The sequence below is a fragment of the Parambassis ranga genome, chromosome 1 (assembly GCF_900634625.1).
Source record: "Parambassis ranga chromosome 1, fParRan2.1, whole genome shotgun sequence".
Lineage (NCBI taxonomy): Eukaryota > Metazoa > Chordata > Actinopteri > Ambassidae > Parambassis > Parambassis ranga.
The window spans coordinates 22,005,156-22,024,778 of record NC_041022.1 but is presented as its reverse complement, the minus strand read 5'-3'; the positions used below and the strand labels follow the sequence as shown (position 1 = coordinate 22,024,778).

General features: G+C 47.0%; 4 protein-coding genes across 4 annotated transcripts; 3 read left to right on the top strand and 1 right to left on the bottom strand.

Moving 5' to 3' along the window:
* The first annotated feature begins 1,095 nt into the window (after positions 1–1,095).
* Positions 1,096–1,674, top strand: LOC114440348 (histone H2B 1/2). Its single transcript, XM_028412756.1, has one exon. It carries the CDS (start codon positions 1,112–1,114, stop codon positions 1,484–1,486), a length of 375 nt encoding a protein of 124 aa, XP_028268557.1. The 5' UTR covers positions 1,096–1,111; the 3' UTR covers positions 1,487–1,674.
* Positions 1,675–3,568: 1,894 nt separating this feature from the next.
* LOC114439974 (histone H1-like) lies at positions 3,569–4,260 on the top strand. The gene has a single exon (XM_028412196.1). It carries the CDS (start codon positions 3,597–3,599, stop codon positions 4,215–4,217), a length of 621 nt encoding a protein of 206 aa, XP_028267997.1. The 5' UTR covers positions 3,569–3,596; the 3' UTR covers positions 4,218–4,260.
* Positions 4,261–7,489: 3,229 nt separating this feature from the next.
* On the bottom strand, positions 7,490–7,901 carry LOC114440261 (histone H2A). The gene has a single exon (XM_028412605.1). It carries the CDS (start codon positions 7,890–7,892, stop codon positions 7,506–7,508), a length of 387 nt encoding a protein of 128 aa, XP_028268406.1. The 5' UTR covers positions 7,893–7,901; the 3' UTR covers positions 7,490–7,505.
* A 362-nt stretch (positions 7,902–8,263) lies between these two features.
* On the top strand, positions 8,264–8,674 carry LOC114440158 (histone H3). The gene has a single exon (XM_028412462.1). It carries the CDS (start codon positions 8,264–8,266, stop codon positions 8,672–8,674), a length of 411 nt encoding a protein of 136 aa, XP_028268263.1.
* Positions 8,675–19,623: the final 10,949 nt, after the last annotated feature.

The window sequence follows — 19,623 nt, the reverse complement described above, 5'->3', positions numbered from 1 at the left end:
GAAGGTATTAAGGGAAACTTCCACAGAAATATCGATCTCATCACGCTAGTATCGAGTAATTACTGATCCTAACGTTGGTATCGATACTATCGATATTTAGATCGATTCGCCCACCCCTAGCGCATAACAAATTAAATAGTAAAAATGTAAATAACCTCACATTGTCAATGAAGTGCCGAGTTCTTATATTAATGATCTGCGGTTCATTTAATTCAGAGCATAAATACTACATAAACAGATCCTGCCTGCCTGAGATATATAGTTAATGTCAGCGCCTGTATATTGCTGTGAAATTTGGATGAATAAAGAATTTCTAATCTAACACGGTTTTGTCTGTCCCACTGTGATACATAATAGACAGTTTAGTCTACTAAACTAATAGTTTCTCGTATTCTGTTACCGATTACAAAAAAATACACAATACAAAAGTCTCGCAGCATTACCACGCGGAACAGACATGTGACCATACAAGGTGTATTAGTGATGTTATGTTCGAGCCCGTTTTCTCGATCTCGAAACACAAGTGTCAAGATTCAAGATTCTATCCCTGAAGGTTTCAAGTCTTCCACTTGAGCAGTTTGGACACGGCCAGCAGATGTCACGATTTTGTGAAATGCTTCGAAGCAGTCATTCAAGGAACTGTCTCAAAATGGTTCAGTGCTTCATGAAGTCTTAATGCCACTAAATGTTCAATCAATATTATGTGATGCCGCCGAGGACCAAGTGAGTCACTTCAGCCACGTTGATTTTTTGTTTCCCTGCAGCACACACACACACACACACACACACTTTTTCCTGTCTCTGTGTAGAGACGGTGTATTTGCATAGCATATATATAGAAAACACAACGCAGCACATTCTACAAGATATGACAACTAGTGCAGCAGTGACACAGTGTTGCAGGCACAGCCCGCCTTTTCTTTCCATGGACAGTGTCCGCAATAATTTTAACCGCTTCCATGCCGAGGTAACCTTTCACCCGTAATCAGCTGAGAAGCTCAGCCAATCACAGCCAGGGAACTGCACAGTGGTGTTTGCATGCAGCCTGTATAAGAGGAGTCGCTGTGAGCCATGAGAGCAATTCGTTGCTGAGAAGTACCGAAGAGTCAACATGCCTGAACCCGCCAAGTCTGCGCCCAAGAAGGGCTCCAAGAAAGCCGTGACCAAGACCGCCGGCAAAGGAGGCAAGAAGAAGAGAAAGACCAGGAAGGAGAGCTACGCCATCTACGTGTACAAAGTCTTGAAGCAGGTCCATCCTGATACCGGTATCTCCTCCAAGGCCATGAGCATCATGAACTCCTTCGTGAACGACATCTTTGAGCGCATCGCCTCCGAGGCCTCTCGTCTGGCTCACTACAACAAGCGCTCCACCATCACTTCCAGGGAGATCCAGACCGCCGTCAGGCTGCTGCTGCCCGGTGAGCTGGCTAAGCACGCCGTGTCTGAGGGCACCAAGGCCGTCACCAAGTACACCAGCTCCAAGTAAACAGCTGCTGCTTCAACAACAACCCAACGGCTCTTTTAAGAGCCACCCACTTCTTCCAAAGAGCGAATCTTTGCAGTTTTGTGTTGCAATTAGTAATTCTGCAATAACTTCATGTTAACAAACCTGATTTTAACAGTGAAACACTGGAACGTGTAGCATAGCAGGAAATAAAGAAACATGAAGAGAAACATGGAGAATTTTTCAGATTTTAGGTGCAAGCAGATAAAAACAGATAAAACCTTGATTATAAATAGCGTTTTAACAGCAGTTTTTAGTGCCTTGTTTTTTCTGTGCTAGTGAATAAAAAAATTAAACCGTATCGAGCAAGACATTGTGTAACTGCTAGTGAGATGATTGTCCACATGGTGGCACTAATGACTTCTCAAATTCACAGTTTAGGTGTTTTGTTTTAATATCACATTTTATTGCATTCTGTATATGATTTGTTATTGTTTACAGATGTTGGTTGTATATTTGAATCTATATGTTAAGGAACTGTAAACCACTTCCAGGCAGAAGAAGCTGAGCAGCTCTGACCAGTGGTGGATTTTTACTGGGAGGGCCATTGTGATCATTTTGTCACCATGACGATGTCTTGTTTGAAGTGTGTCCAGTGTGAGCTAGAAATTAGCGTGTGCATCGTGGGTCACTTAAATGTTGGAACACTCTGGTGCTGTCATACATTCCTCTTTGTAGAGACATTTTGAGTGCACATATGAGCTAGATGTAAAAACATAAAGAACTCTGCTTCAGGGACACATTTTAAATAATGCAAAGGCAATTGCTTCTATGACCGATTCCTGCAACTTATAAACATACATAACATACCAATGGTAGCCTACACACAGAAACATAACAGCAACAAAATCAGAAACGGAACGTTTCTTCATTCTTGCATTTTGCACAGCAATGTTAAACTGTCCCTTTAGCATCATTGGTTTCTATAGAAACGACCCGGAAGTTGTCTGCAGTTAGCATTCCTCTGTGTGTAACAACCAAAAATATGGAACCAATATATAAACATTAGCAAATAATATACATCACTTAATAAAAACAACTCAGCTAAATAAATAAATAAAAAAAAACAAACTAAACACTGTAAATACAGCACAGTTGAGGCAGTGGGCACTCCAATGTCCACTCCAATCCACACCAGCTGTTGGATCCTCCGCTGAACCCCTGAGGGCTTACACAGGTCTCATACTGGTAGCCCCGCCATAAGATTGGCATTGGCAAGGTTCATTTTGAAGTCTGCTCTAGACCATAGTTCCAGTAAGTGGACTTTTTCCCAATAAGGCCGGCTGCATCTAGACTCTGTAGATTCAAAATGATGAAAACTCTCCATGATGGCCCCATTGACTACCTGAGTATGAAAAAATCTGTTCATTTTATGAAATGTCCTCACTGTTTCTATGATTTTGCACAAACCTCATTCTGTGTTATTTTACTTGTATACTTATTGGATGGAAAATAATCTTCTCTTAACAACTGGGTCATGTTCGGCAAATGTATTAAGACTTTCCCTTTGTTGGTGGATTCCTCAGACTGTCATGTCCTCACAGTGCAATGTTTTAAACAGCTCGGGTTTAACGGAGCCTCATCAGAGCCATCATCAGTGTGTTTGATGCAGCCACAACAACGTGACTTTGTGACACAGTGACGGTCAGCAGATGTCTGTTTTTCCTCTGAGTCTCTGAACAAACATGTGTTTCAGCTGGAAAACAGCTTTTGATGGAGCTCTGATGCATCTGAGATCATTTATGAGAGGAAGAAGAGGGAAAAGGCGCTGCGCAGCGCGCGGACTCTCTGAGCTTTGGAGGCTCCAGCAACAAAGTGCAGCGATGATCAGAGCTGAACATGAGCTGGACATGAAGAGACACTGTCCGCTATCAGCTCCTCCACTGTCAGCCTGCAGCGCTGCTCCCACACTCAGTTTTACTCTTTTATCCACGCACAGAAAACACAAGTGGAAACATTCAGCCTGCACGGAGGAGGCAGGCTTGGATTGAGTCTTCACGGTTCTCATGATGTGTTCAAGTACCGCCTCCTGCTCCGACCGTGTCATTACTGTTTTCTGACTCGTTGCGTTGCGACTACAAACAGACGGAAAATGGCAGAAGTAGCTCCAGCTCCAGCCGCCGCTCCGGCCAAAGCTCCCAAGAAGAAGGCCTCCAAGCCGAAGAAGTCCGGCCCCAGCGTCGGCGAGCTCATCGTCAAAGCTGTGGCCGCTTCCAAGGAGCGGAGCGGCGTGTCTGCAGCCGCCCTCAAGAAGGCTCTGGCTGCCGGAGGATACGATGTGGAGAAGAACAAGTCCCGCGTCAAGATCGCCATCAAGAGCCTGGTGGCTAAAGGGACCCTGGTCCAGACCAAGGGGACCGGGGCCTCCGGCTCCTTCAAGATGAACAAGAAGGCTGAGCCCAAGGCCAAGAAGCCCGCAAAGAAACCCGCTCCCAAAGCCAAGAAGCCCGCAGCCGCTAAGAAACCCGCAGCGGCCAAGAAGCCCAAGAAGGTGGCAGCCAAGAAACCAGCAGCTGCTAAGAAGTCCCCCAAGAAGGCCAAGAAGCCCGCAGCGGCCAAGAAAGTGGCCAAGAGCCCCAAGAAGGCCGCCAAGAGCCCCAAGAAGGTGGCTCCCAAAAAGGCCCCCGCTGCCAAGAAGAAGGCCCCCGCAAAGAAGGCAGCCAAGCCCGCAGCTAAGCCCAAAGCCAAGAAGGCAGCACCCAAGAAGAAGTGAGCTGAGATCACTGCTAACACACAAAGGCTCTTTTAAGAGCCACCACAACATCCACAGAGAGCTCATCCTTGTGTAAACACCATATTTAATTTACACAGTTTGTTTCAACAGTTGTTATTTTTGCATTTTATTGCAGGGTGTTGCATTTAGTGTGTAATCACTGCAACCTGCAGTAGAGTTGGGAGCTTCGACTCTTTTTACTGACTCGATTCAGTTACTCTCGATCTCTATTGTGAGTGTTTCATTTTTACAGCGGGTGGCGCCGTGTCCCTCTGTAGTATAGTGCCGCGCATTGATATAGGTCGGCGACGTGCATTAGGTGTGACACGTTGAGCGTTGTGTGTTGCTATGGTGACTGGAAGTCTTGCCGGGACTTGAATAAAAAGAACTGAAGAAGCTGTGGCCGCGGTTCTCAAACACTAAATACTGAAGACAACGTGGTTTGCTTCAGCGGACAAAGTATAACACACAACTACCACAAGCAATTCAAAGCATGTGAAAACATAAGAGAGCAAATACACACCACAATAAAGTGACTTCTGTCCTGCAGCCTCCCTGCCAGTGCTTAACAGCGCCACACAGTGACTAGCTGTCACGTGACAACAGTGGCGGTTCTACATTGAATTAGTTCTCGGGCGAGACCCCCCATGACCCCCCCCCCCCCCCAAAAAAAAAAGTCATTAAATGAGGGGGAGGGCTGCAATCCAATTCAATTCAGTTTTATCAATATAGCGCGTTTTACAATCAGAAATTGTCTCAAACCGCTTCACAGAGACTAAAGCTGGATCCATACTCCGCGAGACAAAGACATTTTTCCCCCTGCAGACGTTACGCCCACAAAATGACGTCATTTTTTGTCTCTGACCGACCGCAACCATGCTGTGATTGGTCGGAATTTATTTTGGGCGTGATGAAAGTGGAGAAGCGCAAGAGCCTCTCCAGGTATATAGGTAGGTGTATAAACAGCACTGATTCAACAGATTTGGATAAGATCATACCGGTTTTGCATGATGAGCAATAAAAGAAAGAAAGAAAGAAAGGCAAGTCAGGGTGATTTGTCACCAATAACTCCAGACAGCCATTCACACATACCAGATGGTGACTGTTATTACCATTCTATATACTCTTACATACCCGGGCATGACAGGCTCGTTAACAATGTCTGTATATCTTTGCTATTGTTACTTTTAATGTCGCATCTTCACAGCTCATCACTGGACAGTTTGAAGTATCGCAGGCACATTGGAACACAGTAGATGTGCAAATGTGGTCATAAAGGCACAAACACTGAATCTTTGCTATTGTTACTTTTAATGTCACATTTTCACAACTCATCGCCGGACATCTCACGCTGTTGCAGGCCCCCTCTCTGTATAATGCCCTCTTGCAATGGCACAAGTCCTTGTGGTGTGTTAAAAAACTCAGTAAAGTCTTTCCTTATAGTTTAGTGGGCGGGCCGTATGAGGAGTTCTGCACACACGCGTCTCGCGGAGTATGGTACCTCAGTGCGGAAAAGACCTTTTTTTTGTATCTCTTACCACCCGTGGAGCGCGTTCTCTGCTCTTTGTCTCGCGGAGTATGGAACAGCCTTCAGAGCCTGAACCCCTTTAAGAGCCACAGTGTCAAAAACTCCCTTTTAACAGGAAGAAACCTTGAGCAGGATCCGGCTCATAAGGAAGAACCTTACTGCTGCCAGTCGGCCGGGTGGAGGAGGAGAAGAAGAGGGAGACAGGACAGAGGAGGAAGAAGAGAGAGGAACAAACATTACAGAAAACAAACATGACAGGTTGCAAAATGGATAATATGATGATAAATGGTATCAAAAATAAATTCCCCATTGTCTATATCTTTTTAAATTAAACTACACAAGGCATGTAAACTAGAGCACTACAATTGTACTGGATCACAAAACAAAAATATTTCATTTTATACATAAATATAATTCTTTGTTAGCAATGATAGTGCTTTCAGATTTCAGTAAGCAGCATAAAAGGTTGGAATGTGTACACACTACACAAACTAGTGATTTTGATACCTGTGTGATGGTGCAGACTGTGGGCATCGAGTGAAGATAAGATAAGATAAGATAAGATAAGATAAGATAAGATAAGATAAGATAAGATAAGATAAGATAAGATAAGATAAAACTTTATTAATCCTGAAGGAAATTCTTGTGCCAGAGGTATCAAGTTACAATAAATGCAGTTAAGTACAGAGTATAAGTGTCACTATAATCCAAATCAGAGTACAGTACACAATATGAGCACAATATATGATACATGGATACAAATATGGAGATATAAGGTGCTAAGTAAACATTAATATAGACCAGTGGAGGGAATGACAGTGACACCAGACATGATCATCTAGCTCTCCTCCCTACAGAAAGGGGAGGAGTTATAGTCTGATGGCCACTGGCAGGAAGGACCTCCTGTGGTGTTCGGTGCTGCTCCTCGGTTGTCTCAGTCTACCGCTGAATGTGCTCCTGTAAGAGAGGCTGAATGGATGATAAATATGGAGGATGAAAAACACTTTTTACCCTGTATTTAACTCATAACCCAGCTGACAGTGAGCAGTATTCTTACTTTAGTTTACCTTTAATCAGCCTGTCATTGATGGACGGACTTATTTATGGTCTTAACTTGTTAAGAAGTTACAAGAAGAAGGCCCCCGCAAAGAAGGCAGCCAAGCCTGCAGCTAAGCCCAAAGCCAAGAAGGCAGCACCCAAGAAGAAGTGAGCTGAGATCACTGCTAACACACAAAGGCTCTTTTAGGAGCCACCACAACATCCACAAAGAGCTCATCCTTTCTTTAAATGAGTGTAAACACCATATTTAATTTACAGTGTTTGTTTCAATAGTTATTTTTGCATTTTATTGCAGGGTGTTGCATCTAGTGTGTAATCGCTGCAACCTGCACAAAGACAGTTTATTATTTACCACAGCATCCACAAAGAACATTATAATACATATTGCATAAATAAAATATCAATGACGTGAACAATATATGAATAAAAATATATAATATCTATAAAGCAGCATAACTGAGGACCTGCCTTAACAACTAGCACAACTACATTGTGGCTGATGGGTAACTGAGGATGTTGCAACTAATCATTTATTTTAAGCTATGTTCAGCTACAACGAAATCTCAGTTGCTGGAATTAAAAATATATGGGTTTAATAAACATTAGGAACAAGTGAAAATGTAAAAATCCAGAACATCAGCTCTTTATGTGAGAGTGTGTGGCTCTTAAAAGAGCCTTTGGGGGTTTGTGGGTCTCCGTCTTTACTTGGCTTTGACGGGCTTCTCGGTCTTCTTGGGCAGCAGCACGGCCTGGATGTTGGGCAGCACGCCGCCCTGAGCGATGGTCACTCCGCCCAGCAGCTTGTTGAGCTCCTCGTCGTTGCGCACAGCCAGCTGCAGGTGACGGGGGATGATACGGGTCTTCTTGTTGTCGCGGGCAGCGTTTCCAGCCAGCTCCAGGATCTCAGCGGTCAGGTACTCCAGCACAGCCGCCAGGTAGACGGGAGCGCCGGCACCCACACGCTCTCCATAGTTACCTTTACGCAGCAGCCTGTGGACACGACCCACGGGGAACTGCAGCCCTGCACGGGAGGAGCGGGTCTTGGCCTTAGCTCTGGCTTTGCCACCGGTCTTTCCACGTCCACTCATTTTTAGATTATGTTTTCTGGTGCGTTAACTCAGAGAAACTGTGTCTGAGGAAGCTGAGCCTCTCCTTTATATGTCTCAGAGCGCGCAGACGCTTCCTCACAGCCAACCAGAGGACTGGTTTCAGCGGAGCAGCAGCAGGGGGGCCGCTCTCCATTTCAGCGGGCGATTTGAACAGACTGTTCTCCAATAAGCAGCGCAGCTTCAGGCGCGAGGCCGCTCCTCTAGGCGGGCTGAGCTCCACGAGGAGCCGCTGACCAATCAGGATCCGGAGGTCTGAAGCAGCGTCACAGCTTCACAGCCGGTCCCACACTTTAAAAGGCGCGTGTCTTCGTTTTCTTATTACATTTTTCTGTTGCTCAGAGAAAGAAGAAATGGCAAGAACCAAGCAGACCGCCCGTAAATCCACCGGAGGCAAAGCCCCCCGAAAGCAGCTGGCCACCAAGGCTGCCCGTAAGAGCGCCCCGGCCACCGGCGGCGTCAAGAAGCCTCACCGTTACAGGCCCGGTACCGTGGCTCTGAGAGAGATCCGTCGCTACCAGAAATCCACCGAGCTGCTGATCCGCAAGCTGCCCTTCCAGCGCCTGGTCAGAGAGATCGCTCAGGACTTCAAGACCGACCTGCGCTTCCAGAGCTCCGCTGTCATGGCTCTGCAGGAGGCCAGCGAGGCTTACCTGGTCGGCCTGTTCGAGGACACCAACCTGTGCGCCATCCACGCCAAGAGGGTCACCATCATGCCCAAAGACATCCAGCTGGCCCGCCGCATCCGCGGAGAGAGAGCTTAAAGCGTCTGCGGCTCCACAATCAACAACAACGGCTCTTTTAAGAGCCACCTCACTCTGTTTAGGAGCGTGATCCTTATTTTTAAAACAAAACAAAAAAACGAGTACTATTGAAATCATACATTCTATTTCGTATAGGCTTCGCCCTTTAAGGCTATCGCTAGTGGGTTTCATCCCTTCGCGCGCATGCGCAGCACTGAAAGATTTAATCACCGCCCACCTATTACGTGGGCCTCACCTCGGTCTCACCTCGAGTATAAATTGGACTGAGACCGGACAATCGGCTCCCATTTTTCTTCAGCGTAAGCTGCAGCACTAAGAGCAAGCTAAGAGCAAGCTAAGAGCGAGCTAAGAGCTAGCAATGACGAGCAATAGCCAGCAAGAACGAGCAAGAGAGTCCGCTAAGTCCTCGGATGGCATCAGGATCTTCCCGGTGTGCCAGATCGGCTTCATCATGAGCTTTGATCTGCATGCCCGTTGCGAATCCTGCCTTGGCCCGGAGCACGCCGGCCTGGCGCTAACTCCACTGGCAGCGTGCCCCTATTGCAAGCTCCTTCCCGAGGACGAGAGGCGGCGGAGAGCAGATGCTTTCACCGCTGCAGCGGACGCAACTTTTCCCGTGGCAGATGACTACCCGTTAGAGGACGCTATTGCTCTTTTTGCAGAAGGGTCGGAGTCGGACGACTCTGCCCCACCTTCACCACATTCTCCTCAGGTCGATCCCCCTCTCCGGATGGAGGGGCTGGATGATGATGATAAGGAGATGCCTGGGGTTCACTCGGGAGTCCCCGAGGTCCCCGCTTTAATCCTTTCTCCCTTGCCGGCAATAGGCGCTCTCGTCAGGGATCTTCCTCAAATGATTCAGCGTGCGGCAGCGCTCAGGAACCTGACGGTGCCGTCGGCCGAGGAAGTAATTCCTCGGGACGAGATGGGAGGGCGTTATGCTTCAGTACACGCGGCTAGACGGGACCCTGTCTGGCCACGTTTTCCTGCTATTGTGCCGTATCTGTCGGGGGCAGCGGCAGAACCTGGGAAAATAAAGGCGCCGGTCTCTACCTATTCTCCCATCACCAAGGTAGATGGGCTCACCGCCTCTGGTTTTCCTCCCGTCCCTCCCCTCGACCCCAGCCTCACATCTCTGTTTGGAGTCAGGGCCAACGTGCTGAGCGGACGCCGGCCAGCCCTGCCCTCCGGCAGAGATCAGCTGATCGCACGTTTCACTGACCGTTCTCATCAGTGTGCTTTTCAGATTAAAGCGGCAGCCAACAACATTTCTCTCCTGGCGTTTGCTATCACTAAGCTGACGGAGGATTCCGATCACCTTTCTGAGCAAGCCTTGGAGCTCGGCAACCTTGCCAGCGCCATCCTGAATCTGTGTGCATCAACTGCTGTCTGCGCGGCCCGGATCGCAGTGTGGCAACAGCTGATTCAGAGGAATATGTGGCTGCACCTGTCATCCTCCATTCCCGATGCTGTGAAGAAGGAGTTATTGGAGTGTCCCATCAGCTCGGACGGGCTGTTCGGTCCTCACCTTCAAGTGTTGGTGGATCACATGCAGAAAGCTTCTGAGGACGCAGAGAAAATTAAGAAGCATGTTGCTCGAGCCCAGCGCTCCTCTGGTCACTGGCGGGACCGCCGGGACCCGCGCCCCAGGCAGAGACGCCCCCCAGTACCTATGACGGCTGCGTCTCAGCCACAGCAACCACTACCTGCTTCTTTCAGTGCTCCACCGCCGTCTCACCCGGTGCCCGCGACGGCACACCGAGGCAACAGACAGCGGCGGCCGGCATGCACTTGGTCTAACCCTCTTCTGCAGCCTCCCAGGAAGCAGCCCAAGAAACAGTGACGGTGCGGGGGGGATATGTGTGATATTGTTTGTAAGGATGTTGGGAGTGTTTCTCCCCGTTTTGAAATAAAACATCCTGTTGAGAGCAATCCTACAGCTCAGGCTGTCGCACACATGTCTCCCACACAGTGTGAGCCTGCAGTCTCTAACCTTTCGGTTACGATACAGCAGGAGCTCATATCACACAAGCAGCACGTCTCTCTGTCTTCACCTGTGCCTCTCTCTGATGAGCCGTCACACACACAGACGCTCTCAGCTTTGCACAGTCTCTCTCCTCCTCACTTACCAGTGAGCGGGGATGAGTCTCCCTCTCTGTGTCATAAGCCCTGTCTGTCAGCACAGCGGCACATAAATGACTTTTCTGACGCCGCTCCACATCTCTCGGGGATGGCAGCGTGCGCTGCGTCTATCCCACAGACACATGACTTGCCCTTTCGATCGGAGCCCCCCATGGGTTGCCATGGCAACGGCGGCAGGGGCTCAGACAAGGGGCGTCTCCGTAGTAGCGGCGGAGTGTCAGACAGGTGTACGCCCGCTTTCAGAGCGTTACTCAGAGTGGCGGCGCGTATGTTCCCTGGACAGATGGATGGACAGGCTGATCAGCAGAGGTTACACTCTACAGTTCGCCACAACACCTCCGCCCTTCAACGGCATTCTGGAGACAGTTCTCTCCTCCCCAGGCCAGCGTCAGGCTCTCCAGGCGGAACTGGAAGAGCTGCTGGTGAAGCGGGCAATTTCCAGGGTTCCGCGGGGACAGGAAAATCAGGGGTTTTACTCCCGTTATTTCCTGGTTCCGAAGAAGACAGGGGGAATGAGGCCCATTCTCGATCTGTCTTACTTCAACCAATCAATAATGAAAAGACCGTTTCACATGCTGACTGTGAATCAGGTGCTGGAATGTGTGCGTCAGGGAGATTGGCTCACATCCATAGACCTAAAAGACGCGTATTTCCACGTCCCCGTTGTTCCAAAACACAGGAGATACCTGCGTTTCTCTTTTCTGGGGATCCAGTACGAGTACAATCGCCTTCCGTTCGGCTATTCTCTGGCTCCCCGGACTTTTTCAAAGTGTGTGGAGGCGGCGCTGCGGCCGCTACATATGTCAGGGATGAGAGTGCTGTTTTACCTGGACGACCTGCTGCTGCTGGCTCGGTCCAGAGAGGAAGCTGCGTCACACACAGAGCGGCTAGTGAGCCACCTGTCGAACCTGGGGTTTATGATAAACTGGGAAAAGAGTTCCCCAGTCCCTGCTCAGACGGTGATTTATCTGGGGGTGGAGCTGAACACAGCCGTGATGAGAGCGCGGCTCTCACAGCAGAGAGTGGAGGCGCTGACGGCGCTTCTCCATCGTGTGTCACCTGGCAGCGTTGTGACAGCGCTCTCCATCATGCAGCTGTTGGGCATGATGTCAGCGGGTCATGCCGTAGTTCCTCTGGGACTGCTTCATATGAGACGACTGCAGAGATGGTTCATCCGTTTGCGCATCGATCCCGTACATCAACGGAGACGCATGGTGTCGGTGCCTCCCTCCGTAAGTCCCGATCTTTCTTATTGGAGGAATCGACAGGTCCTGTCGGAAGGTGTGCCTCTGGGAAGGGCAGTGTCACACATCTCAGTGTTCACAGACGCATCTCTGTCAGGATGGGGAGGAACGTGTCTGTCTCAGGTGGTGGGAGGACGGTGGCCGGCGCGCCCGTCACTCCACATAAACGCGCTGGAGCTTCTCACCGTGTGGAAAGTGATCCAGCATTTCGCCCATGTACTGCAGAATCAGCATGTTCTGATTCACACAGACAACAGAGCAGCAGCGGCATACATAAATCGACAGGGAGGAGTGCGCTCCGCCCAGTTGTTACACATAGCCAGACGGCTGCTGCGCTGGGCGCACACACACCTTCTCTCTATCAGAGCGGTGTACGTCCCAGGTGTACTGAACAAAGGAGCGGATGTGATGTCGAGGGGAGGTCCTCGTTCCGGGGATTGGAGTCTCCATCCCGATCTGGCCGGGCAGATCTGGAGCAGGTTCGGAAGAGCGCAAGTGGATCTGTTTTCCAGACGCGAGAATGCGCTGTGCGCTCTGTGGTTTTCTCTGAGCGCACGGGACAATCCTCCACTGGGAGTGGATGCTTTTGCGCATCGACCGTGGCCCAGGATGCTTCTATATGCGTTTCCTCCAGTCACACTTATCCCTCAGTTTCTGGACAGAGTGAGAGTGGAGCAGCTGTCGGCCATTTTAGTGGCGCCAGTGCGCACGAATGCGTCGTGGTTTCCCTGCCTACAGCAGATGTTATCAGGCAGTCCGTGGGAACTACCCTGGCGCGGGGACGCGCTCTCACAGGCAGGAGGAGCGATCAGGAGCTATCCCATAATAGGCCAGCGGCTGTGGGTCTGGCCGCTGAACGGGAGCGCCTAGAGAGACTGGGTCTCTCCCGCGAGGTTGTGGGGACTATCCAGGGTGCTAGAGCTGAGTCTACCAGAGCCTCTTACTCTGCAAAATGGTCTGCTTTCCAGCAGTGGTGCATTGACAGGAGTGTGGATCCCACCAGCTGCCCCCTGCCTCTTGTGTTGTCTTTTCTCCAGCGGTTGCTGGACAGAGGCTTGGCTTTTAGTACAATTAAAGCCTACGCGGCTGCGGTGTCTGCCTGTCATGAGGGTTTTGGTGACAGAACAGTTTTTAGCCATCCTTTAACAAAGCGTTTTTTGAAGGGAGTGCGGAGACACAGGCCTGTGTCCCGCTCCTTTGCTCCCCAGTGGGATTTGGCGTTAGTTTTACGCGCACTAACCAGGGCGCCCTTTGAGCCCCTGGATACAGTTTCACTGAAGTTTGTGTCTCTTAAAGCTGCTTTGTTGTTGGCTTTAACATCTGCAAAGAGAGTCAGTGATTTATCTGCCCTCTCTGTGGCCCCCTCCTGCCTCAGGATTCAGGGGGATGGCAGTTCAGCTGTATTGCGTCCTAATCCGACTTTTATACCTAAGAGCATCACTAGCTCTTTCAGATCCAGGGTGATAACGTTGGATGGTTTTTTCCCTCCTCCTCACAGTTCTGATGAGGAGAGGACATCTCATCTTCTCTGTCCGGTGCGCGCGTTGTCCTGTTATGTGGCGCGCACAGCTGCTGTGCGCCGCACGCAGCGTCTGTTTGTGCATTACAGAGTTCAGTCTTTGGGTCTTCCTTTGTCTGCTCAGCGCCTGTCACACTGGCTGTGTGAGGCAATCTCACAGGCATATCTGTCATCTGATGCTGTCCCTCCAGACAGGATCAGGGCACTCTCCACCAGGGGGATCTCATCCTCTGCGGCTTTGCACAGAGGGATGACAGTGGCTGATATCTGCTCTGCAGCATCCTGGTCCTCCCCCTGTTCATTTGTGCGTTTTTATCTGCGGGATGTTTCTGGGTTATCCATGACCCGCGCTGTTCTGGGTTTTTTGTCAGAATGAGCTGTGCTGTGTTCCTCCTCCCGGCCTGTTGGCGGGTGGGGCACGTCTCTCTCCCTGTGCTTCCTTCCTCTGTTTTTTCGGCACATGGTGATTGTGTGACTACACTGCTGTGTTATTGTTTCGGTGTAGTGATCTGGCAGGTGTGTGGTTATGCTTGTGGTACCGTACGGACCCAGTGAGGCATGGACTACATCCTGCTTCGCCTTTAACCCACTAGCGATAGCCTTAAAGGGCGAAGCTTATACGAAATAGAACGTTGGTTACGTATTGTAACCCCAGATTCTATGAGTATAGGCGCAGCCCTTTAAGCTGTGGGCCTCACTGGTTCCTATTTTTGGCTGAAGAAAAAGCCGTTTTTTATTTGGGAGCCGATTGTCCGGTCTCAGTCCAATTTATACTCGAGGTGAGACCGAGGTGAGGCCCACGTAATAGGTGGGCGGTGATTAAATCTTTCAGTGCTGCGCATGCGCGCGAAGGGATGAAACCCACTAGCGATAGCCTTAAAGGGCTGCGCCTATACTCATAGAATCTGGGGTTACAATACGTAACCAACGTTATGTGTTACAACATGACCACACGTCCACAGATGTATTGTTTATTCCATATATTGCTGGTTATGTTATGTAAAGAAAATCACTTCATATTCTGACTTCTTACACAGTAATACATTGTGGCTGATGAGAAGCTTCTCCTGCTTCAGTACAAACATGTCCTCCCTGACACTTCCAACTGGATATCTACTGTCAAAGCTGTCATTGCTGGTTTGCTAATGCCAGCTACTGTTGGGCTCACACACACAGTATTCACTAGGACAAAGTGGCACTCCATGTTTTCCTGGTTACCACAGCGCTGCAATACCGTTACTATAGTAACGGAGCTAACAAAGCCAGTGGCTTTCTTCGAGCAGCGTAAAACACCGTAAAGAGAACCGTCAGTGCTGGTCGAAGCTGGAGGAGGTAACGTCAGTGTCATCCCACAAAGTCCAGCTCATGCTGAAGCCTGACTGTTTGTTACTGTTTTGTCACATGGCCCCAGGTGACGTTAGGTTGATGTTAAATCAACTTAGAAAAGTTTCTTTCAGTTACAGTAGACGGTTTTATTTGTCTGATGACATGTTGTTGCCTTTTCTGCTCCCTCCCCACACACAATGGACATGAGGAGATTCCAACAAAGACACGGAGAGTTAGAGTTGTTTTCAGCATTAACCCATATTGTAATAAGGCCAGGTTAGCTCCTGTTAGCCTGCTAGCTTCAGCCTCGCCTAGCCAGTGCACATAGCCACCTGCTCCTATTCTTATCAGCAAGAATAAAACACATGTGATGGACCGTCAGGACACAGTGGAGCACACTGTTTGTTACATGGCCCCAGGTGAAGGTGCCCCCCCCCACCCCACCACACACACACACACACACACACACACACACACACACATTTTTAATGCTTCCTACACCACTGGTGTGTATTAATATTATTTGCTTCCCTGAATGTAGTATTTAATTTCCTCTGCACAGGTGTCCAGAGCTGGCTCTGTCCACCGTGGTGTCCTAGTCAGGACTATGGTTTACAGTAGTGTTTGCTGTGCTGTTTGTTAATTATTGGGCTAAAAGGTGTATGTTGTTTTGAAAAGTCTAACTTAGAAAAAAATATTCAATATGCTACTTGTTTGTTGCCATCGGCAAAATACTGATTACTGGATTCAGCTGCTTCAGCTGCAGCAATCAAACAGCCTGCTCTTTTCTAGTTTGATATGATAAAATCCCTCTTTTGTTTTTGAGTAAAACGTATTTAAATGTACTAAGTATACCAGCTGATAGATAATAGTATATTATAGTACAGTATACTTCAGCAGGGGCAAAGTGGTGGATGCTTTACATCAGCAGTGAGAGTTTTCTCCATAAATCACAGGCATGTGTGGGAACAGCTGGGAAATGTATTTTTTTATTTTTTTGGTATGCTTGAGTGACTGTTTTGCTGCTGCAACAGTGAAATTACCCAGCTTAGGATGAATAAAGTATTTTCTATTCTATTCAATTCTAGAACTAGATATATGGGTTGGGCTACAAATACACTATGGATTAGAATTAAATAAAACATCAGAGTCTCTGTTGTGAGTCTGTTTGTGTTTTGTTTCAGTCAACAACAGAAAAGTGGCATTAAGTTGTGCAGCTTGTGACACTGTGAGTGTCAAGCCTTTATAATTTATGAAAATGGTAAAAGAATAAATACATTATGAAGGTGCATTTATGTATTTATATGGTAGGATGATCACTGCTGTTTGGAATATCTGTAATGGTTTTACAGTAAATGCCAGCTAGCCCCGCCCCGCAGTGCTTAATCAACCCCTAAGTTTCGCATTTAATCACTCTCACAGGTGAAAACTGGTGAAATGCATCAAACCTAAAACATTTTTTCAGGCTAGTGTTTGTAGAACTGTCATCTATGTGTATTGTCATTTACTGGTTAGGGAGTTACATAAACTAAATCTTGGCAATAAGAAAAAAACGAAGCATGTCTGAGTATGCTGCACAACTGAGAGGAAAAAATAGGTCACACAGACCGAAGAAGAAAGAGGAGAAACGGTGTTGTACAACAGAACACGAAGGAAAACACAGCCTTAAGATATGAGACCTAGGACAGGAAGGTCTTTGGTCTGAGGAGGAGGAAGTACATGTTTTCCCCCAGAGGCCGTCCCAGCAGCAAACAAACCCACCACTGATACCAACAGCAATGATGTAACTGACACAGACACTCTGTGGAAACCATGAAGGTCTGCCTGAACAAAGTGGACTTAGAACTAAAGGGCCACTTGAATGAAATAAAGGAATGTGTGTGGGTAAATAAAAAGTGATCTATCAGGGCACTCAGCCCTCAGCTGCGCCAGTATCAAGAGCTGAGACACATTTGAAAAAGTTGAAAAGGTGTATGTGGATAGCTGGGACAGGCTCCAGCACCCCTGCACCCCTGTACAGAATGAGACAGGTTTAAAAAATGGATATTTGGACTAACCAAAGGAAAAACCAACACACTTAAGGGGCCGACTGCACCTCTGCTTATTTGAAAGACTGCTGCACACCACTCAACACAGTGTGAGACATTAACACCAATTAGAAATGGACTCAATAGAAAGGGACTCAAACACCAGTTCAGTCAGGTTACACTGCAGTGACCAGGAACCAGATTGTGGATTAATCTCCAGTGGTGGTTGATCATACACACACACACACACACACACAGATGTGGGCCACTGGTATCCCACCGTGATGACTATTTTGGTTCCATCTGGCTCATAAGCTCAGTGGTGCCAAAGCGAAAAGTGTGTGTATGAGAAGTAAGGAGAACACAGAGAAGACAGACTCCAGATGTGTCACCTTTATATCTCCAGTACACACCCAGCAGTACAAACAGGAGAAGAATCTAATAAAACATAGCCCGTGGAAAAGAATACATCTGTTTGATTGAAGTATGCATCTCAACATCAAAACACAGAGTTGAACAGCTAGGCGTGTCAATCCTTGTTAAGATACTCTGAAGGCATCCATGCCGCTCAACAGCGCCTCTCTGTGGGACATTTAGGAACTGAGCGTGAAAAAAAAAATCCCTTTTTTTGGCAGATGAAACAAGAATATTATCAGTGATTTAAGAAATATTAAAAGGTAGATGCAGCACCAGGTGTTACCAACCTGTAATGCCAGAAAATGCAGCCGCTCATCATCCGTCCTTTAAAATCACAAATTAAATGCAACAATAAATATATCTAATGACAAAAAGGGATCAACCAGCTGGAGTGTTTCTTTGGGTTATTTTTAAATCTTTGTCCTTGTGTTAATAGTGATATATAAAGCTTGATTGCACTCGCATCATGAGTCACTGCAGTCAGACTGATCCCTGCAGTGTGCAAACTGCTTACAGCAGATCATCATACCGACGGAAAAAAAAAAAAAAAACATTAGATCCAGGCCTACAACCCCTTAAATAGACTCCTATAGCAGCAATAAGCCTTTAAAATGTGTTGCCACATGGAAAACATCATATGAACAAAACAGAAGACAAAACAAAATAAAGTTTCCAAAGAGCTTTTAATCAAAAGCCTTGTACAAGAAACACACAGAAAGCAACAACAATAACAGGTAACATGACACTGAATACATAATCTGTACAATAAGGGTTTGCAAAACATGCTTCAGAAGTTCAGATACATTACATAGTCATTATCCTCCACCTCCACGTCATTGCCATCAACACAATGTACATAATTCATATTAGCATAAAACAGGACAAAACTGCAGTCTTGACACATAAAATCAGTCGGGAGTTATCCTTCTGATCCAAACCCATATTGGACTATTATAAAATGGCATTCAAATAAACAGCCTCACATTGACATTATTATGCATATTTCAAAAAACAAAGTATTCAAAGTACAGTACAAATGAATAACAAATGCTGAAAAAGAACACGTTTCAATTCATTAAAAGCATCTTTATCCATACATTTCAACAAGGATCCTTCCTTTTTCCAATTTGTGCCAAATAAATGTAGCACTTAAAATTACATCACATACAAATGTCAAACGATTCAAAAGGGAAAGAAGGCTTTAACGAAATCAAATTATAAAATCAAGAGCCCTATTTGGTTGAAAGACAGGCCACTATGTTGAGCTGTGCTACCCCACATGAGAAAGGAAGAAAACATTTCTATCAACTGTTGGAAAAACACTGCTTAGCAGCCTAATACCTTACACATCTACCAACTGCAAGAGTCACTTCTATCCACCACTTAAAGATATTAAAGTATAGCTGATGAAAACATCTATTCCAAATCACGATATATCCATTTGTAGAAGAAAATAATTCTTCACTTCATCATGTTTCTGAAAATATAGGAGGACTTTAAGTAAGCATTTACCTACCCTTTTCAAAAATAGCTAAATTTAAATTGGAGCAATACACCACTATAGACCAAAACAGGATTTTTCTTCGTATAATGGATGCGTCATTTTGGAATAAATCCTTCCACATGTAACCTATGAGAGTATTGAAACAGTATTGACAACAACTAGAACCATCCAGTACATCACAGGAGAGGAGGCGACATCAGCCTCATCTGACAGAGAACTCTTAATGTAAAGTCATAACAAAATGAAGGTCTTTTTTTCCTGTGTGAAAAGAGCCGAGTCAGATGAGGTAAACGCCGCCTGGAGTGCAGGTGGGGGTGAACGGAGCAGCTATAAGGCAACACATGCGGAAGTTTTTAACATATTGTTGATGCAGAAGATACAACAGAGTAAGAGCCAGAGTCTGGGGAAGTCTAGAAAGAGGATCTGTTTTTAAAAACTGGTTAGGCTTCTTCTTCAAGCATCGGTCAAAAATATGATATCACCGAAAGAAAATGACTGTAAACCTCCTCAAGGCAAGGCAGGAAACAAAACGTGGTAAAGTAAAAGTGAAGCATCTTATCGACTGTTATCTTATAGATGTTGGAAATTTGTCAGCCACGGAAAGAATAATTTGTCTGGAGGGAATTTCCCATGAGAGAAACCAGCAGTATGAGAGCGCGCTTTTCATGATGAGAAATGTGCATGTAGGCGTCGTTAGTCTAATGTCTCACTCTTTCCTCTGCAAGTCGACAGAGAAATCTGGCTTTAAAGCAACATAACGGCTGCTCACA